At 43.2% G+C, this 21,760-nt stretch overlaps 1 protein-coding gene across 1 annotated transcript in view; it reads left to right on the top strand.

Moving 5' to 3' along the window:
* TNFSF14 (TNF superfamily member 14) overlaps positions 1–6,093 on the top strand; it is a 46,836-nt gene extending 40,743 nt beyond the window's left edge. The window contains exon 4 of the mRNA XM_073622828.1: positions 2,164–6,093. Coding sequence (XP_073478929.1) covers positions 2,164–2,576 — 413 coding nt within the window. The 3' untranslated portion in view covers positions 2,577–6,093. The remainder of the gene's footprint in view (positions 1–2,163) is intronic.
* Positions 6,094–21,760: the final 15,667 nt, after the last annotated feature.

The following is a 21,760-nucleotide window of genomic DNA, read 5'->3' as shown; positions in this document are numbered from 1 at the left end:
TCGCAATAACATTTGTACAATTAAATGAAAAATTGTTTTTTTTTTTTACAAAAAAATATTCCAATTAAAGTAGCTAAAATTACCACCTTAGATTAAAAGCACTTATAAGAACAGAAAAGCCATTTTAGGAAAGCTCATTTTATTGTTCTTAGTAGTCCACATGAACTTGCAGACTGATATGGAAATTTATCAAGTGCCATGACTGCGTATTCATCTTCCTATTTAATACCATTAAACCAAAAGAAGAAAGCGGGATTTTAAGGGTGCCAAAAATAACAAGATAGTCATAATAAAATATTAAAATTTTATTACAAAATGTACTAAAGACAACGATACATAGAATTTTCAATTTTTCATATAAAAATAATCAAGAAACATCCAAATGGCTTATTGTGCATGCAGCTACTTCAGCTCAACATGTTTTGCCAATTGTTGGCTTCCTCAGGAGTCTTAGGAGTACTTCACATTCATACCACTAGGAACGAAACAAAATAATTAACACATGTATTTAATCAAAATAACATATAAAAGTTTTATTACATATCTTTATTGTATATACATCGGTTACTTTGGAGAGCCCCTTACCAGGAGTATTCATAAATCATTATACAATGGTTATTAAAATGGTACTGCAAGCACCTATAGAATCTCCCCGAAGAGATAGTAGCAGGCTATAGGAGAGGCACAGTCCACACAGGAGTCACTTCTCATTTAATAAAAATGTGAAATACTGCGTCAACCTATGAAGTGTGAGCAGCCAACACAACAATAAGACTGATTGTGATGCAAATGAGGATATAACGTGTGGCGCTGAAAAAAAAAGAGCAAAAATGTGTATAAAAAGAAAAGAAGGGGTGTAGAGAGAGGCTATCTAAAGAGACTAATCTCTCTCTTTATGAGAATAGTGTGTATCACAACTGTAAAAGTGAAAATAATTTTGTCATGCAACTTAGAGTCGCACACAACAAAAGAATATGTGGTGTCACAAGTGTTAGTAATGTATTGCAAGCCAAAGTGCAAAACAGTATAGGTGCAATGAACTGCAAGGCAACAAATATAGGTGACTAATAAAAGTGGACTAGCAATATAACATACAAATAGAGGACCCAATGATGGATCTTATATAAATAGCAATGTAGTAGTAACTCAAACAAGTTGAACAATAAATATGAGTCCCAAGAGTAGTATTGATAAGAGGGATGTAGTGAAGAGGCAACTTCAGCAAGAATCAAACAGTCTCTGGGGTAGATATTTTCGGTGGTGGATGAACACCCGAGAGTGCCTTCACCATCAAAGGGAAAAGGGGAGAAAGAGGTACCCTTACCGGGAGAGATGGACCCAACTCACCGTACGGTGGTGGGTCAATAAGGCATAGAAATGGAGAACTGAAGCCGAACTCTCGAGATGGGCTGCACGATGACCTCTCCAGTAGGCAGGTGGACATCAAGGATGCCAATTACGGAGATGAATGGAAGACTGCGACACCAAACCGGTATTAGCTTACCGGGAGCTTCTCCTCCAGCTCAGATGTGTGATGTTAAAAGCATGTGTAAATCCGTATGGTAGGATTTATTGGCAACAAAGAAAACAGATATCCAAAAAATGTTCAATAAAAGCAATAAACAAGTAAAAAGAGCGCAGTAAAAGGTGGCCACGGCCGGCGTATTAACCCTACGCGTTTCATCTTAAGAGACTTCAACTGTGGTATACCCCTCTACACCCCTTAGTTTCTTTTTATACACATTTTTGCTGTTTTTTTCAGCGCCACACTTTATATCCTCACTACTCATTTAATAGCTAGTTACGATAGTTAAAATGAACATTTTTTATTTACATTCTGAAAAAAAGAACCTTATACCTACCCGTTTTAATCCCCCCCTCTTTCATAAGAAAACTTGTTCTTGTCTATGTCCCTGTTGAAAGAACAAAATGCTTGTTTTAAGACTATTTATTATATATCTTTTTTTTTTTTTTTGACGAAAGTGGATCTTTTCTTTAAAGCTCAATTGTGGGCTATTTTTTTCTGACACCAGTTGTGGGCCATAAGTGTGTGAGGGTGGACCTATGGGGGAATAGTGGTGCAGAAAGTTGAGCTTTGAACAACATTAGTTTGGTAAATACGGATAACTAAGCATTTACAACATCTGTTTCAATTACCTTTAGGTCTAACAGTCAAGAACACATCGCTGGACAAACCACTTCAATGGGAATCTACACATGGCTTGGCATTCCTCCATGAAATGGAGTACAGTGATGGATCAATTCGATGCAAAAAATCCGGACTATATTTTGTGTACTCCAAGCTGCAATTGGGAGTAGTTTGTGCAACAGGGGACCCTTCTTTAGTATTTACCCATTCAGTAAACTTGAGAACAATGGGCTCCGTCACTCAATTAATGGTGAACAGTGGAGGGTTCTGTGATAATCAAGGTTCTAAAGTATGGAAGAGAAGCAGCTTCCTGGGATCCAGCTTCCTGCTAGAAGAGGGGGATGACATTTTTGTCAATATGTCTCACAGAAACCTCATACGGGCCCAGCTACAAAGCACAACCTTCTTTGGACTTTTTATGTTGTAGAGAACTCAATTGAGATGAACTCACTAACGTTAACCAAATCATCATGAGCATGGACGTACTTTTATTCCTCCTACAAATTTATTTTTTTGTTTGATGATCACAGATGAACTCCTAGTAGAATACTAAGTGGTTGATTTACTAAAACTGAACAGTGCAAAATCTGGTGCAGCACTGCATAGAAACCAATCAGCTTCCATGATTTTATGTCAAGGCTTAACTGAACAGGCTGAAGTTAGAAGCGGATTGGCTACCATGCACTGCTGAAGCAGATTTTGCACTCTCCAGTTTTAGTAAATCAACCCCTAAGAGTATAAACAGTATGGTGACAGCATGACTAAACCCTCATATCTTTGATTAGTGCATGCATTTGGTCCTTTGAGAAAGCACATGTACCAGGAGGCAAATATGAAGTCTAACAGCAATGATAAAACAAAACTAATATTGCCCCCCCCACCTCGAAGAAGCTACAATATATTGCCTGTTTTTCCATGGGACAGGTTAACACAGATTAAACGATGGTCCCATAATTTTTTGGCCAGTTCCGATTTTGACAGTTTTGTTGCCTTCTTTTATCTCTGATGTTGTCATGTACAATACCCTCTCTGATATCATCATACATAATGCAGGACCAGTGGCCATGTCCCATAATAATGACATGGCTTCTGGTCATGAACTGTACATAATAATCAAGAGGTACCTGCCCAATCTCTTGAGCTGAATATATAGTTACATATAATTACATACTGTAGTTGATAAGTTTCAATAAAGACATCAGTCCATCCAGTTCAACCTGTGTGGACGTGTGCATGCATTTATGTCTCTACCACCTCCCATATCCCTTTATATTGCGTTTGCTAGGATGCCCATCTAAGAGTATATTGAACCTAGCAACACGTCCCACTGAGACCACCAATTGTGGAAGGGTGTTCCACATCCTTACCTCTCTGACAGTAAAAATGCCCTATGCAGTTTAAGGTTGAACCACTTTTCCTCCAATTTCATTGAGTGGTGGTGTGTCTTCTTAAGCGACCTGAGACTGAATAGTTTCCTCCCCATGCTAGAATCACCATTGAGATATTTGTATATTGCTATCATATCTCCTCTCAAGTGTCTCTTCTCCAGGGAGAATAAGTTTAATGCTTGTAGTTGCTCCCCATAACTGAGGTCCTTCAGTTCCCTTATTAGCTTTGTTGCCCTTCTCTGGACTCTCTCCAGCTCTAGCACATCCTTCCTGTGGATTGGTGACTAGAACTGGAATAGAGAAGGACAAGACTGCCAACTATCGTGAAACAGGGTAGACCATGGTAAATGTAATTCAGTGTTAGACCATCCCCTAGGCAAAATGAGCAATATGTTCTTTATCAGCTGTGGGGTACTTTTAATAATTTCATCACTGCCTGCAGTCAAGCTGACTATAAATGCGAAATGAAAATTCGAAGGGGTAGGATGGAAAATTTTTCTATTTTTCAATTGAATTTCTAATGCCGTGTACACACGGCCGGACTTTTCGACCAAACTTGTCAGATGGAACGAATCCGTGGGACAATTCGACCGTGTGTGGGCTTCATCGGACCTGCAGCGGACCTTTTCTGTCAAAAATGTGACGGACTTTAGATTTAGAACATGTTTCAAATTTTTCCAACGGACTCGAGTCTGTATGCTAGTCCGACGGACGAAAACCGACACTAGGGCAGCTATTGGCTACTGGCTATGAACTTCCTTATTCTAATCTGGTTGTACGTCATCATTATCAAATCCGTCTGACTTTGGTGTGATTGTGTGTAGACAAGTCCAATTCGACGGAAGTCCGTCGAAAAGTCAGTCGAAAGTCTGTCGAAAAGTCCGACGTGATTCAGTCCGTCGAAAGTCCGGTTGTGTGTAAACAGCATTACAGTCTATGTGGTTTTCGTTTGGGAAAGATCATTAGTTCCAAAAATGAATGTTAAAAGCAAACAAACCTTTGAAATACTTGTGAACGACATTTGTCAAGTCATCGAATGGCCTGATTGGAATTTTCGCACAAATGTTTGTACGAACGTTCGTTTTGGAGGTCTACTATGGCTAATTGAACATAAACATTATTATAATACTGGATAATGACTATTGTTCAAAGAAATGTATTTTTTTTTTTAAAAGAAAGTTTATTTTTCTTTTATCTCTGTTATTTATTTCTGTCCGGTTCTATTTTTTTTTTTCAATTCGGTAATATAAAATATTCCATAGGAATTTACTACTTTAAAAATCAATGGTGTTCTCAAAAAATGTTTTTCTTTTTTTTTTTTTTAATAGATTTTCTGCGAGTAATACTTAGGCTTCCCGTACATTGATCTTTTTTTTTTTTTTTAATTTCATTCAACCAGTGGGTTGAATGAAAATAAAAATGTATCGAATCCCCCATCTACACTCTCAGTGTGGATGGGGGAATCACTCCTGCTGAGCTTTTGTATTCTGCCATTGGGGAGACTTTCCCACTGGCAGAAAGCAATGATCAGTGCTGTCAACTATAGGAGTGCTATTACTGATAACCAGTACAGGAGGTGGGGCAAATGACCCTGAAGAGATATTATATTATCAATATTTTGATTATTGCTCTTCTGGAAAAAAAATTGAACCATCCTTCCACTGTACAAACACCAAAAGGAGTGTTGTAAGGGGGCCTGGACTAGCATGTTAGCATTTCTAGTGTATGTACCAGAAGGGTTAATGTACTTAAGCCTATTGGAAACTCCTGGGACCTCATTTCAACTCCCTTAAAGGGAATGCCTGGTATTTTCTACATATTAAATATTGCTTATTAATATTGTGTATTCTCCTTTTGAGCCTTTACGCTCATATTTTATATGTTTTGCTGATTCTCCTTAGCACCTTTGTTGTAAAAAGTCTGTTGTTCACAGAGCTCAGTAGCTCAAGAAGAAGTTTGCACATGCAGTTGAATGGATCAGAGCAGTGACAAAGATTATATATATAAAACGTATCTAAAATATTGATTAAAAAAAAAAAAAAAAAAAGGAAAATTGACCCAAACAATTGAAATTTGTTTGAAATTAAAATTCTTTTTGATTAAAAAAAAAAAAGTAAAATGGCTCAAATACTGCCCCAAATCAGCAGGGAGAATGATAAAAGGTTTAGCAGAGTATATGGTAGTTAAATATCACAGTGTTTAACAAGGTCCATACGTCTTGACCAGAAGGAAAGGGGAAAAGGAGGGACAATTCTCCAAAAGATGGACAGTTGGGAGCTATGCCCAACTGGCCCATCTCTGTATACACACCGACACGCTCCACCTTATCGGTTACTATTACTATATGTGTACAAGTCTTGTTTCTTCTCCGTTGTCTTCAATAAACAATACTTATGTATGCACAGAAAGTAGATCTGCCTCTTGGCTCTAGAATGTATCCGTCTCTGTTACATCCCTTTATTAAATACTGTTCTGTTCATATTTATGTAAAAAAATCAGATTTTTCTAAAATAATGTTCTATTTAAAACAATCAATAAAAAAAATCATTCAATACACATTTTTGCTTTATTGTGCAACATTTATATAAAAAAATGTATGATTCTGATAGGGACACCTGATGTAAGGGGATCCCTCTTATGGGGACACCTAATGTAAGGGGGACACTCTGTTGTGGACACCTGGTGTAAGGGAGTCACTCTGACAGGGACACCTCATGTCAGGGATCAATGATGGGCACAACTGATATAAGGGGGTCACTGTGAAGGGACGCCTGATGTAAGGAGTTTGCTCTGATGGGGACACCTTATGTAAGGGAGTCACTCTGACAGGGACACCTGATGTAAGGGGGTCACTGTGATGGGGCACCTGATGTAAGGGGGTCACTGTGATGGGGCACCTGATGTAAGGGGGTCACTCTGATTTAGACACTTGATGTAAAGAGATTGCTCTGATGGGGACACTTGATGTAAAAAGATCGCTCTGATGGGGACACTTGATGTAAAGAGATTGATTTGATGTGGACACCTGGTGTAAGGACACCTGATGTAATGGGGTCACTCTGATAGGGACACCTGATTTCAGGGAGCACTGTTGGGGACAACTGAATATAAGGGGGTCACCCTGATGGAGACACCTTATGTAAGGAGTTTGCTCTGATGGGGACACCTGATATAAGGGGGTGACTGTGATGGGACATCTGATGTAAGGTAGGACTCTGATGGGGACACCTGATGTAAAGAGATCGCTCAGATGGGAACACCTGGTGTAAGGGGGTCACTCTGACAGGGACTCCTGATGTAAGGGGGTCACTCTAATGGGGACTCCTGATGTAAGGGGGTTACTCTGACAGGAACTCCTGATGTAAGCGGGTAACTCTGACGGGACACCTGATGTAACGGGGTCAATATGATGGAGACACTTGATGTAAGGGGACACTAATAGGACAACTGATATAAGGGGGTCACTCTGATGGGGACATCTGATGTAAGGGGGGAACACTGTTGGGGACACGTGATGTAAGGGGGTACTCTGATGGGAACAGCTGATGTAAGAGGGTCACTCTGATGGAAACACCTGAAATAAGGGGGCACTTTGCTGGGGAGAGTGATGTAAGGGGGCAATCTGCTGGGGACAGCAATATAAGAGGGAACTTTGATGGGAACACTTGATATAATGGGGGTTACTCTGAGGGGATCAGCTGATGTGAGGTTTTCACTCTGATGGGGACACCTGATTAAGGGGGTCACTCTGACAGGGACTCCTGATGTAAGCGGGTCACTCTGATGGGGACACCACATGTAAGGGGGTCACTCTGACAGGGACTCCTGATGTAAGGGGGTCACTCTGATGGGGACGCCTGATGTAAGGGGGTCAATCTGATGGAGACACTTGATGTAAAGGGACACTAATAGGACTACTGATATCAGGGGGTCACTCTGATGGGGACATCTGATGTAAGTGGGGAATACTGTTGGGGACACCTGATGTAAGGAGGTACTCTGATGGGAACAGTTAATGTAAGAGGGTCACTCTGATGGAGACACCTGAAATAAGAGGGGACTCTGCTGGGGACAGTGATGTAAGGGGGGCAATCTGCTGGGGACAGTGATATAAAAGGGAACTTTGATGGGAACCCTTGATATAATTGGGGTTACTCTGAGGGGATCAGCTGATGTAAGGTTTTCACTCTGATGGGGACACCGGATATAAGGGAGCACTCTGGTGTTGACACCAGATGTAAGGTGGGCACTCTGATGGGAATACCTGGATGTAAGGGGACACTCTGATGGGGACGCCTGATGTAAGGGGACATACTGATGGGGACAATGAAGTACAGGGACACTCTAATATGGACTCCTGATGTAGGGGTACATGCTGATAGGGACACCTGGTGTAAGGGGACACTCTGATGGGGACACCTGATATAAGGGGACACTCTGATGGGGACACATGATGTAAGGGTCACTCTGAAGGCGATACTCGATGTAAGGGGACACTCTGATGGGGAAATCTGATGTAAGAGGACAGTCCAATAAGGACACCTGATGTAAGGGAACACTCTGATGGGGACACCTGATGTAAGGGGATAGTTCGATAGGGGCACCTGATGTAAGGGGTTCACTCTGATAGGAACACCTGATGTAAGGTAGGACTCTGATGGAGACACCTGATGTAAGAGGACACTCTGATGTAAGGGGACACTCTAATGGGGACACTTGATGTAAGGTGACATTGATGTAAGGGGACACTCTGATGTAAGGGGACACTCTGATGGGGACACCTGATGTAAGGTGACACTGATGTAAGGGGACACTCTGATGGGGAAATCTGATGTAAGAGGACAGTCCAATAAGGACACCTGATGTAAGGGAACACTCTGATGGGGACACCTGATGTAAGGGGATAGTCCGATAGGGGCACCTGATGTAAGGGGTTCACTCTGATGGAGACACCTGATGTAAGGGGACACTCTGATGTAAGGGGACACTCTGATGGGGACACTTGATGTAAGGTGACACTGATGTAAGGGGACACTCTGATGTAAGGGGACACCTGATGTAAGGCGACACTGATGTAAGGGGACACTCCGATGGGGACACCTGATCTAAGCTGGTTCTTTTTTCTTTTACTAGAAATGTGGGTGTGATTGGCCTTTTTGTTTTATTAAAGAGTTATTTATTTGTGCTCCATGTTGTTTCTGTTAAAGATATTCCATACAAATACAAGAACAAATGTAGTTCAATGCAACACAAAAAAAGTGCATGAAAGTGGAGCAGAACACTTCCTTATTGGGATGATAATGTCACACGGGTGAGGGCACCCCTTGTATGGCATCACCACCCTAATAAGGACAGATTATATTATACAGAAGTAGAATACAACCTTTCCTTTTGAATAAACATGTAATAAATGTGTACTGTGAAATATTGAGCTGCTGCTTATAGAAAGAGGAAGCTTTGGGTCACACCATAAGAAAAAAGAAAGTTACCTAATTAAGACCAGACATGGAAAAAAGAGATTATATGCTGACCTCATTGCCCAGTGCCATCATGGATAAACTTAATGTGGAAATGGAATAATGAGAAATATTTCCTGCCCTCCCCAACACTTAAAATATGTAAAAATGCAGGCATCACATCAGTAGTTTTCATTTCACCAGTTAGAAGATGTGCAGTGCTCCAATTTCATTTTTGCATGGCTAGGCGCAGTGCATAGGCATGCACAGGGGTGTGTCAGATGTGCCTGGGCACACCCTAATCACTCTGTGCAGTGCAGACTTCCCTTACTGCCTGGGCTTCCCCCCCATGTTGCACCCCCTTCCCCCCGCCCTTAGTGCTGCTGGCTTCCCCCCTCTACTCCCCTCTCCCCTCAGCTACTGCAGGGGAATGTTTCAGGATGGAGAGCGGGGGAAAGGGCGTTTACTATGCTTCTATTTGTAAATGAACTGGAAGCTGCTCAGCATAGAGCAATTCCCATTCATTCACTGCCCCGTGCAGCTGAGACTGCAAAGAGAGGCATGTGTGTTTGAGCTTTGAGGTGCACACCCTAATGCAATAGGCTGCGCACACCTATGGCGCAGTACAGCAAATATATGACAGAGCAGCATAAACCTCAATGGGCTGCCCATCAATCCATCCATGAGTTGATGAATAAGCGCTAAAGTCAAGGATACTACCTTGTCCGTGTGTAAGCAGTACTTTGCCCAGACTTGCAAAAAAAAACAACTGATATGAGAAAGTATGAGTATGAGTAATGAGTAAGATAAATGACTCTCTTAAAAATAACCTACTAATTAAGTTGAATAGGACTTCCTTTGTACGATAGGCACCATAAGGTTCCACAATATATTTTTCCAGTTACAGCTCATCCCACCAGGTTATGTATTTCCTGTATTCAAGGAGTGCTGTCATTTTTCGTAGTACATTATGGCACCCATACACCCATTCACATGTAGGCAGGTGAAGTTTATTTTCTCCACTGCAGGTGGCACTCAACCGCAGCAGCTCTGCAGTTGGAGAGGAAGTTAGGAGGAAACCGGTTCCTCTATGGTTTCCTGGGTCACTGGGGAAGTGATCTGGTTGGATGCTGTTGCCCCATATTGGATCTGGCAGCCATCATGGGTCAGGCAGAGCCCATTTAAGGCCCTGCCTCCCGGGTTTTGGCGAGTGGGTAGTGCAGGGAAAAGTACCCTGTCTGTTAGGGACAGTACTAGTGGTAGAGAAAGATTTCTGATGAAGAGGGAAAGTGTAGGGTCGCATCTCTTCTGGAAATCTTCCTGATTGGGCATGAGACGGCCAGCCTGCATTCTGCCCCTCTCTACAGATGCTGTCACTCTGGCTGGAAGCCACTCTGTTCACGTTGCTGGAACCTTGAGTGCACCTGGTTGGGCAGTCTTCCCACCAGGATTTTTGTGAACTGTTGCTGCACTGCTTTGTCACAAGTTTATCTTTGCACCTGACTGTGTGAATTATTGCCGCCGCACCATGCTGCACCCCACCTACACACATCCTCCCCCCCAGAGATATGGATAACACGATATAAGCTATTACTAAATGAATGTGAAACCTACTAAGTCATAATTTGGATCTCTTTGACTAAAAGTGCTACTTTATTGTCAGTTCAGCAATTGTTCGGGTTGAGTCATTTTAGCGAAGCTTCACCCCCCTCATCTTCCTACTCCTCCTTCTTCTCTACCCCCTTCTTGCCTCAACACTCGTCTGGAGCTCACCACAAAGCAAAGTAAAAGTTATCTTTAGAAATTAAGCAGCCACAAGGGTTTATGAGTAGCAGATAGGGCACAGCTATGAGTACTGAGATAAAGCTTCATCAGAGTCTGTGCTCTGCTCATTGTTCCGGTCTGTAGACAGAAAATACCACAAAACATTACAAAGAGCAACACAAGCCTTGCCTCAATGGAATTTAACAGTAGACTTTTTGTTGCTATGAAGCAACCATTTTATGAGCATAAAAGAATTTTCCAATCAATTAAAAAATGTACACTCATAGTAATTTGAAGGCAGCCTATCCATTTTCTAGAGACCAGTGACATCACCGATACTTTATTACCACGAGAATGCAGCCAATCCAACCAACAGAGACCAGTGACATCACTGATGCTTCAGATTCAAGAGAACACAACTTGTCCATTCACTAGGGAATGGTGATATCAACGACCCTTCATATTCATGGAAACCCAACCTTATTATGCAATAGAGACCAGTGACATTAATGACACTTCATATTCATGAGAACGCAGCCTGTCAATTAACTAGATCAGCCTTTCTCAACCTATTAACCCCAGGGGAACCCTTGAAATAATTTTCAGGTCTCACAGAACCTTAGCCAAAATTATTTAATTGGAGATCAATTTGAGGAATGTGCCCTTATAGCGCTGGTCAGAATGCCAACCCTTACAGACAGCTAAAAAGATCATTGGTGTCATGGCGCTTACTCTGCCAAGTGTCATTGAGCCCAGAACTCTGCAGGCATCATCAGATGGGAGATCAATTAACCCAGCTCAAGAAACCCCTTGCAAACTCAGGGGAAACTCTAGGGTTCCATGAAACTATGGTTGAGAATGGCAGCACTAGAGACCAGTAATATCATTGACAATTCATATGAATGAGAACACAGCTGATCCATTCACTAGAACAGCCTTTCTCAAACTTTTTACCCCAGAGGAACTCTTGAAATAATTTTCAAGTCTCAGGGAACACCTATAAAATGATGTAGCGCCACGCCTGTAACAGTCACTAGTATTCTCCGTTATTTCAGACCTGCAGTCAGACAAACATTATTTTCCACAGCCAGGCGCACAACTTCTGCTCGTTACTCCAGTGACTAGTCTAGGGTTTTATTTTGTTGTTCATTTTATTTTAGGAACTTTGATAGAGGAAGGGATAAAGTAGGATACTCCAAATTAACTATTCACATTTGAGGACAGCTTTCCCAGTAGAACTGTGTAGCCAATTGTACAAAGTGAAGCAAAGTCCCGTTTAAGTAGAAGGGATTGAGTGGACCCTGCTCTTCAGTACACCCGCCGGTGTCCCCGTTAGCCTACACCCAGCAGCTGATGTCTAGCATTCAGAGGGGAATTCAGCAGCATTCTTTAGGATCCTGTTTTGGGGGTCTGTGCTCACAAGGCCCTGGTCGCAGGTCACCTTCCTCCATGATGCCAGACAGGATCCATGGACATCCTCCCTCAGTCAGCTCTCAGGAGAACCCTGGTTTTCAGCTTTCAGTATTCAGGCCCTCGGGTTGCCCACCAAAGGCTGCATGGTAGCCTGTGCTAGAGAAAGGCAGCAGCCCCTCCCCAACTGGACCTCTCCTCTCTGGAAAAAGACCCAGATTCCATGTGCTCACTAAATATAAATACCAGCACCCAGCATGCTCAGGGGCACCACTCCCTGTAATTGGCTGAGAGGACATTCATATTCATGCTGCTGCTATGCATTGTTCACTCCTGTTCATCCAGCACTTTCCAAAGCTGCCTGGATACAGAGGAGCCAATTGCAGCAGAAGCAGCACTGTGAGTCACACAGGATACCTGCTCTAAGCAATTCAAGCTTTCTGTTAAGCTGATATGTTAAGAAGGAGATCACACTATGCTGATCTATATACATCCTAGCACCTATCTACCTACCTAATCTACAATTAAATAAAGTGCTACTAAACCTTCAAGGGCTCAGCCCTTCCTTCTCAAAGCTGGCCGCTCAGCTGTTGGCTAATTGCCAGCTCCTTTCTCTCCACAGTGACTCAACTGTTGATGATATCCCGCTTGTCAGTCCTGCCTACTTAAGCTGTCCAGCCCAGATGATCTCTGCCTTCGTCTCAGTCACATCTCTAGAGACGCTCTCCTGTGTTCCTGTTAAAGACTTACTTGACTGACATTCCTTCTGGCTCCAGATCCTGCTTGCTGGTCTACTACGCTCATCTCTGGCTCCCTGATGTTTTGTATTGTCTGACTATCCGTTCCGGTTCCTGAACTCTGGCGATGTTTTGACAACGTTTACTCTGTTTACCTTTTTATTATTATTATTAAACTAGTGTGATTTAACTGTACTTCTGTCTAAGTCTGATTCATGATTTCTAACAGTAGGCGAAGCAGGATCACTGCATGGATCAGTTTGCCATGGCATTACAAAATGCTTGCACGAACCTCCCACTGTGGCTGCTCGGGTACAACCTGTGTTGCAGGCCGTCCCTGCTGCTGCTTCAGTCTCTGTGCAGGCACCCGCCTCGAGTATTACCTCTATAAGAGGTATGTCTGGTTCTGCTCCCCTTCCCCAGCGATTTGTGGGCGATCCAGTCCAATGCAGAGGGTTTCTCAACCAGGTTGAGATATACTTTGAGATGTTGCCCCAGGCGTTTCCCACAGACAGAAGCAAAGTAGGTTTTGTGATATCTTTGCTTTCTGAGAGAGGTAAAAACCTGTTGTCTTGAGTTACCCAGAGTTTGTGGCTTCTTTTAAAAGGGTATTTGACGTTCCCGCACGCTCCGCTTCTGCTGCCAAGTGCCTCATGTCCATCAAACAGAGTACAAGAACTGTTGCCGATTGCGCCATTGAATTCCGTACTCTGGCAACAGAGGTTGCTTGGAACAATGAGGCCCTCGTGGCTGCTTTTTCTCATGGTCTCTCGGATACCATCAAGGATGAGATAGCAGCCCGAGATATACCCACTGAGCTGGAGAAGTTGATCACGTTTGCCATCCTCATTGACTCCAGGCTCAGAGAAAGACTTCCTTTTAAGGAGCGCTTGTGGAAGCCTCCTGTACATTTGTCTCCGAACTTTGCAGTCCGACCCTTGCCTCCCTCACCTCCCATGCCTCCTGGCACCAAGTCGGTCTGTGAAGATGAACCCATGCACTCGGGCTTCACAAGTCTCTCTGCAGATGAGAGAACCCTTAGGTACCTTCTGGTACCAAGTTGGTCTGTGAAGATGAACCCATGCACTCGGGCTTCACGAGTCTCTCTGCAGATGAGAGAACCCTTAGGAAGAGGGAGAGATTGTGCCTTTATTGTGGCCAGGCAGGTCACTTTTTGAAGTCTTGTCCTACTGATTCAGGGAACGCCTGAACCTTGAGGTTCTGTCATGGACAGACTTTAGGTGGCGTTGTTTCTTCCCCAGTTATCCAGAATGATAAGCCCCTGGTTTCGGTTACTCTTTCTTGGGCTGAGTCGTCCATCGAGATACAGGCTCTAATCGACTCTGGGGCTGCAGGCCTGTTCATTGATGCTGTCTTTGTATCGAAGCACTCGATTCCGCTGCAGCTGCGTGACACTCCACCTGCCATTGAGGCTCTTGACGAGAGACCTCTACAGCCTGCCCATGTGACTCATGAGACTGTTCTGTTGTCCATGGCTCTTCACCATGAGATAATCCAATTCCAAGTTATTTCCTCACCTAAGTTTCCGCTGGTTATTGGTTATCCTTGTTACAGAGGCACAACCTCTCTTTTGATTGGCTCCATGTTGAGGTTCTCTCCTGGTCGCCCCAATGCAGTAAGTCATGTTTCCAGAAGGTAGCCAAGGTCCTGTGCACCTCTTCACTCTCCTCCCTGCCAGAGGAGTACTATGATTTTAGCGATGTCTTTGACAAAGGTCAAGCAGGTAGTTTGTCTCCACACCGGTCGTATGATTGATCAATTGACCTTCAACCTGGTGCCATACCCCCTTGTGACTGGGTTTACCCTTTGTTGGTCTTGGAGGATAGGGCCAAGGAGGAGTATGTTGCAGACGCACCTTCTCAATGTTTCATCTGCAAATCCTCGTCTCTTGCTGGTGCTGGTTTCTTCTTTGTGAAGAAGAAGAGTGGTGAAGTGAGACCTTGTATTGATTATAGGGGTCTCAATCGTTTCACGATTAAGAATGCCTATCCAATTCCGTTGATTACAGAGTTATCTGACTGCCTCAAGGGAGCAATGGTTTTCACAAAGCTTGATTTGAGAGGGGCATACAATATCAGAACAGGCCATTATGAGTACCTCATAATGCCTTTTGGCCTTTGTAACGCCCCGGCAGTTTTCCAGGAATTTATTAACAATGTCCTGTGAGATTTGTTGCAGTTATATATGTGGTTTTTTATATATATCTATATATATATATAGATATATATATATAGATATATATATATATATCTATATATATATATCTTTATATATATATCTATATATATATATAGATATATATGTGATGGTTTATCTCGACAATATCCTCATATTTTCCAAGTCCCTGGAGAGTCACCACACAGATGTCTGTTGTGTGCTTCAGAAACGAAGAGAGAACAATCTCTATTATAAATTGGAGAAGTGCGAATTCCATCGTGAACAGGTTAAATTCCTGGGCTTTCATTTCCACTGCTGGTTTTTTGATGGACCCAGAGAAACTTTCAGCAGTCCTACAGTGGCCCCGAATCGTGAGTTTACGTCCTCTTCAGTGTTTTCTTGGCTTTGCCAATTATTATCAGAAATGTATTAGTAACCTCTCGTCTCTGGTCAAGCCCCTGACTGATATGACCAGAAAGGACAGTAACCCACAGAGTTGTTCTCCGGAGTCCTTTAAGGCCTTTGAGAGTCTCAAAGCTGCCTTTGTTTCTGCTCCTGTATTGGCACATCTTGATCCTATGTTACCTTTTATCCTTGAAGTTGATGCTTCTGAGACTGGAGTTGGCGCCCTCTGTCTCAACGTCCTACCTCTGAGAGCGCTATGCATCCTTCTAGCTACTTTTCCAAGAAATTGTCACCTGCAGAGTGCAATCATGAGATTGGTGACAGAGAGCTGTTAAGGATCATTTTAGCCCTGAAAGAATGGAGACATCTCCTCGAAGGTACCACTGTGCCGGTTCTCATTCTTACTGACCATAAGAATCTCACATTCTTGTCTAAACGCCTCTCTCCCAGAAGGGCGTGATTGACTCCTTTCTTGTCTAGTTTCAATTACATTGTCTCATTCTTACCCAGGACTAAGACGGTAAGGGCTGACGCTTTGTCACGACAATTTTCCTCCACTTCCAAGATGGAGTCGGTTCCAGTCCCTGTGATTCCTCCTGATCGTATTCTGGCTACGGTTCGTACCAGTCTCACTTCTCCGTTGGGTGACAAAATTCTTGCCGCTCAGGTCCATGCTCCTCCTGAGAAATCTTGTGACTTTGTCCCAGAGAGTTTCCGTTTTGCTGTGCTCCAGACTTACCATTCTTACAAAGCTGCTGGCCACCCTGGGAAGAATCAACTCTTTTGGGTCACTTCCCAACAATTCTGGTGGCCTAGTCTACGTGCTGATGTAGCCACCTTCGTAGCTGCCTGTTCCGTGTGTGCTCAGAGTAAGACTCCACGACACCTTCCAGTGGGCCCCCTACAACCCATACCCAATGGAGAGAGGCCCTAGAGCACCCTGTCTATGGATTTAATTGTGGAGTTACCCAACTCCCAGGGCCACACAGTTATCCTTATGGTGGTTGACCAGTTCTCGAAAATGTCCCATTGTATTCCACTTAAAGCGGAGTTCCACACAAAAATGGAACTTCCGCTTTTCCCAACCCTCCCCCCCTCCGATGTCACATTTGGCACCTTTCAGGGGGGGAGGGGGGTGCAGATACCTGTCTAAGACAGGTATTTGCACCCACTTCCGGCATAGACTCCCATGGGAGTCTATGCCTCTTCCCGTCCCCACTGCGCTGTCTGCTGGGACACACACGGGTCCCAGAGACAGCGGGGACCAGTTAGGAAGCGCAGCGCGACTCGCCCATGCGCAGTAGGGAACCCGGAAGTGAAGCCGCAACGCTTCACTTCCTGATTCCCTCACCTAGGATGGCGGCAGCAGCTGCCGAGAACCGAGCGGGTTCTCGGCGTTGCCTGCTGACATCGCTGGACCCTGGGACAGGTAAGTGGCCATGTATTAAAAGTCAGCAGCTGCAGTATTTGTAGCTGCTGGCTTTTAATATTTTTTTTTTTGGCGGTTAAGGTGGACCCCTGCTTTAAGAAGTTGCCCACTTCTAAGGAACTGGCTTCCATTTTTGCTCGAGAGATCTTGCGCTTACATGGGCTACCCAAGGTGACTGTCTTGGACAGGGGTAGTCAGTTTGTGTCCCGATTCTGGCGAGCCTTTTGTGCACAGTTTGGAATTGAACTTGCTTTCTCCTCTGCGTATCACCGGCAGTCTAATGGGGCCGCAGAACGAGCCAATCAGTCCTTGGAGCAATTCCTACATTGCTATATTTGTGACCATCATGACAACTGGTCAGATCTCTTACCGTGGGCAGAGTTTGCTCACAATAGTGCCTTGAATTCTGCTTCCCGATTGTCCCCATTTATTTTTCCCTGTTGTCTGAATCATTTGTTCTGCAGAGTATTCCTGCATTAGAGGAGCATCTCCGTGGTCTTCGTTCCACTTGGGCACAAGTCCAGGAGGCTTTGCAACATGCTAATGATAGGTACAGACTCCATGCTGACCGCAGACGCCTGCCTGCGCCTTCCTACCAGGTTGGGGACAGGGTCTGGCTGTTATCTCACAACCTCCGACTTCATGCTTCCTCTCTGAAGTTCCCACCTCGGTTTATTGAGCCTTTCTGTATTCTTCACAGGATTAACCCAGTAGCTTACGCATTAGACCTTACTTCTAATATGCGTATTTCCAATGTATTTCATGTCTCCTTATTACAACCTTTGGTCTGCAACCACTTTACCACCTCGGTGCCTCATCCTCACCCTGTACAGGTTGACAGCCATGAGGAGTATCAAGTACAGTCCATTGTTGACTCCCGTAGGTTCCGTGGGCGCATACAGTTCCTGGTGCATTGGAAAGGGTACGGTCTGGAGGAACGCTCTTGGGTCTCATCCTCAGATGTACATGCCCCTGTCCTCCTCCGTGATTTCCAAAGACGTTTTCCCCTCAAGCCTGGTGGTCCTCCGAGGGGGAGGGGTCATTGAGGAGGGGGTACTGTCAGGGCTGGGCTCAGCCCTTCCTTCTCAAAGCTGGCCGCTCAGCTGTCGGCTAATTGTCAGCTCCTTTCTCTCCACAGTGACTCACCTGTTAATGATATCCTGCTCGCCAGTCCTGCCTACTTAAGCTGTCCAGCCCAGATGATCTCTGCCTTCACCTTAATCACATCTCTAGAGACGTTCTCCTGTGTTCCTGTTAAACACTTGCTTGGCTGACATTCCTTCCAGATCCTGCTTGCTGTTCATAGAATGCATTAAGATAAAAAAACTTCTGCCTTTACAATCACATTAAGGCTTTACAACCACTTTAATTGAGTCAGTGGGAATAATGTCCATTACATTGGTGGTCGGAATGCTGTCCTAACAGATAGCTAAAAAGAACATTGGTGACATGGAGCTGGCTCTGCCAAGTGGGGTTGGACCCAGAACTATGCAGACACCATTAGATGGGAGGTCAAGCAGCCACATCTCAAGAAACCCCTATCAACCTCAGGAAGAACCCTAGAGTTGAAGATAGTTGCACTAGACATCAGCGTCATCATAAACACTTTATATGTTCATGAGAACATAGCTTGTCCATTTGGTAGAGACCAGAGGCAACACTGACACTTCATATTCATGAGAACACAGCCTAACCATTCACTAGAGATCAGTGACATCACCAACACGTAATATTCACAAATTTATAACACAAAAGGTCTTTCCCTTTACCTCTTCCCAAATAGACAACCTACTATGTCATGTGACTCTGGACCAGTGATTCTCAATTCATTCATGGGAGCACTAAGAACTGGTGCCCCTAAGGCAAACACATCCTTAGAGCAAAATCATGGTAGGAACACACTCCTATGGGTTAAAGAATGTGTTATAGTGTACCACACAGAGAGGGCAATGTTGAATGATGAGTGTTCCTAAAAGACATAGTTTTTGGTGATGCGCCTCTTTACATCTGCTAGCATCAGCTTACTTTAAGACTCTTGGTATTTGGTCACATGACATAGAAGGACAATGCTGGAAGACTTTCTTCTGCCTGATACTGTGTAATTAGGTTTGTAAATGGAGCAGGTAGCTATATACTGTACAGTAACATCCTATATCAAAAAGTGCAAACTATAATAAAACCAATAAATATAATGAATACAGTGAAATAAATAATGAAAATACAATTCCTGTAACAACAAAGTGTCCATGTTATTTTTTAAAGTCTGTACATCTAGCAATATCAAATCCATTGATTCATTGCTCACATTCATTGCTCACATGATGAAACGCATCTGGGCGGGGCCACGTGATATTATAATGCCGGGAACCCAGAAGCAAGCCATCTTGTTGCATATCTGAGGAGCTGATGCTGATCCTTAAGGGACAACGGTTTTAAATTAAAGAGGTGATATTACTGTGTGCACTGATTCTAAGTGCACTTTTTTGTAAGAGCTACTCCATTTCTAGTTACATAAAAGAGGGGGTTTGTGAAAATACTATACTATAAGAGGAATTTTTATTCTCTTTTGGTGAGTGTTATCCCAGCTAGAGTGGAGGTATAAGGAAGATTGCAGACTGGTTAACAGTAAATTTGGTGGATTTCCTTGGTGTATAAATACCTGGAAAGAGGAGATGCAGCTCACAAACACTCTTTGTTCTGAGATAACACCGCCCCAGTGAGAACTAATTCCAGGTGCTGGCTTTGCTTGAATTGCAATGAAGTGAGAAGAAATCCTGGATAGCCGCACTCTTGGATAAGGACATCTTTATTGAAGTAAAATCCAACAATACAGTCAAAATGCAGAGGAGTACAGGGTAATAGACTGCTAACGCGTTTCACATCATTTGGATGCTTATTCGTAGCTACGAATAAGCAACCAATAAAGATGTCCTTATCCAAGAGTGCGGCTATCCAGGATTTCTTCTCACTTCATTGTATAAATACCTGGTTTAAAGGACAAAGCAATTATTGACCTTACCAAGTGTGGGTCAAACATTGAGGCAAGCAATATGCATTAATAGTGGTGGCACACATGGTGAAGCAGGCATTGATATTATTAAAATATGAATGGCAAAATTGCACTTTATGATATGATGGAAGTATGGTTTGGAACGGGGGTCTCCAAACTTTCTAAACAAAGGGCCGGTTACTGTCCTTGAGACTTAAGGAGGGCCGGATTTTGGCCATTGGGAGTAGAAAAGGTCTCGATGGCACTAGGAATAAACAATGCCCCATCTTCAGGGTCATTGGGAGGAATTATATCCCATTGTTGGTATTAGTGAATAAAAATAGTTCCCAAGGGCTGGATAAAAACAAGAAAAGTTTGGAGACCACTGCTTTGGAAGAAAAAAGGACTTACAAATATATCTGTTTTGCACGTTTGATATTGTTAGATTTACTGACTTTAAATAATTACACAGACACTTTGTTGTAGCAAGAATTATATTATTATTATTATTTATTATTTATATTTATTTTTACTGGATGTACTATATTTTGAGATTGCACAGATATTTAAATTGGTTGTGCTGCACTTTTTGATATAAAATATTTTGGAACTGGGAACACGTCAGTGGATTAGTGGCAACACAAAATTTATGTAACACCAATTCTGGGATTTTTTTTATTGCTTCTGCCTGGTAGTGTGGTACCATTATGTATATATATTGCCCATTATGTATCACTAATTGTGGGTTCCACGCCAATTAATATCATAATGGTGAAGCATTTCCATTTAGGTCCACCAATCCAACATATTTTATTAGTACTTTCCTAAGGACCAAGTTCTTTTATATTATGCCTTGCAATGTAGCATGTCTTGACCAAGACTTATGTCTTGGTCATGCAACATGGTCCGAGTGGACTCCAGACAGTAGATCTTCTCTCCCTGACTGAGTCAGCAGAGCTTCTCCTCCACCCAAAAACCTGTTGAGTCCTAGACTGGAGGAATATTGCTATCAGAAAAATCTAGGAATCTAGCACATTTGGAAGAAGACTAGCAATGGGGCTCCTGTATTTCTCCTGTTACTGATTTTCCTGTGGCCATTCAATAAATACCATATTACCCAAATCATGCTGGTAGGTTAATCACAAGTGCTACAGTGCACCGCAATATGCAGATGCGAATGTACCAATCATGACTGTTGGATAACAGATGTATATTAACCATTATCAAAAAACCCCTTATACTTCTACTCCAAATAAATAAGACCACACCAGCTTTTTGGAGTAACAAAAAAGGCCGTAGCAGCCTGCTTTATTTAAACAATATCTATTTTCAAGATAAAAATATAAAATTCTGTCATCAAAAAACAATAACCAAAAAACATCTGTTACACAACCTATAAATCAAAAGACCGTTGGTCTGAGCAATAGCTTAGCAAATCAATCTGATGGCCATAACAACTATGGCACTGCAGCCCTAATCCAAAATCTCAAATAGGCCTTAAGCCAACAAGCTGGCTCAGAGACTGCCATGACCGCAGTGCCCCATTATCACTTCCCGGCTAACCTCCGTTAACCAGGAACCAAAAACCTCCGGACCCATACCAACGTTAGATCCCCACTCTTACTTTTTTGCCATCTTCCTTCCCTTGCCCAGACCAACGCCCGCCACAGCACCCCAATAGTAATACCTTACTTTTGGGTGCCCCTCCACACCCGAATAGCTTGCTGTATCCCGTCTTGTAAGCCTAAAGCCCACAAATCTGTGCCCACATCATTGGGATGTACCCCATCACGTCTTAAATACCTCCATGTCTCGAATTCCAGTTCCCTATGCCGAATTGCCAACCCCCCATTAC

This window comes from Aquarana catesbeiana, linkage group LG03, assembly GCF_042186555.1.
Source record: "Aquarana catesbeiana isolate 2022-GZ linkage group LG03, ASM4218655v1, whole genome shotgun sequence".
Classification (NCBI taxonomy): domain Eukaryota; kingdom Metazoa; phylum Chordata; class Amphibia; order Anura; family Ranidae; genus Aquarana; species Aquarana catesbeiana.
This window is presented reverse-complemented; position numbering and strand designations above follow the sequence as displayed.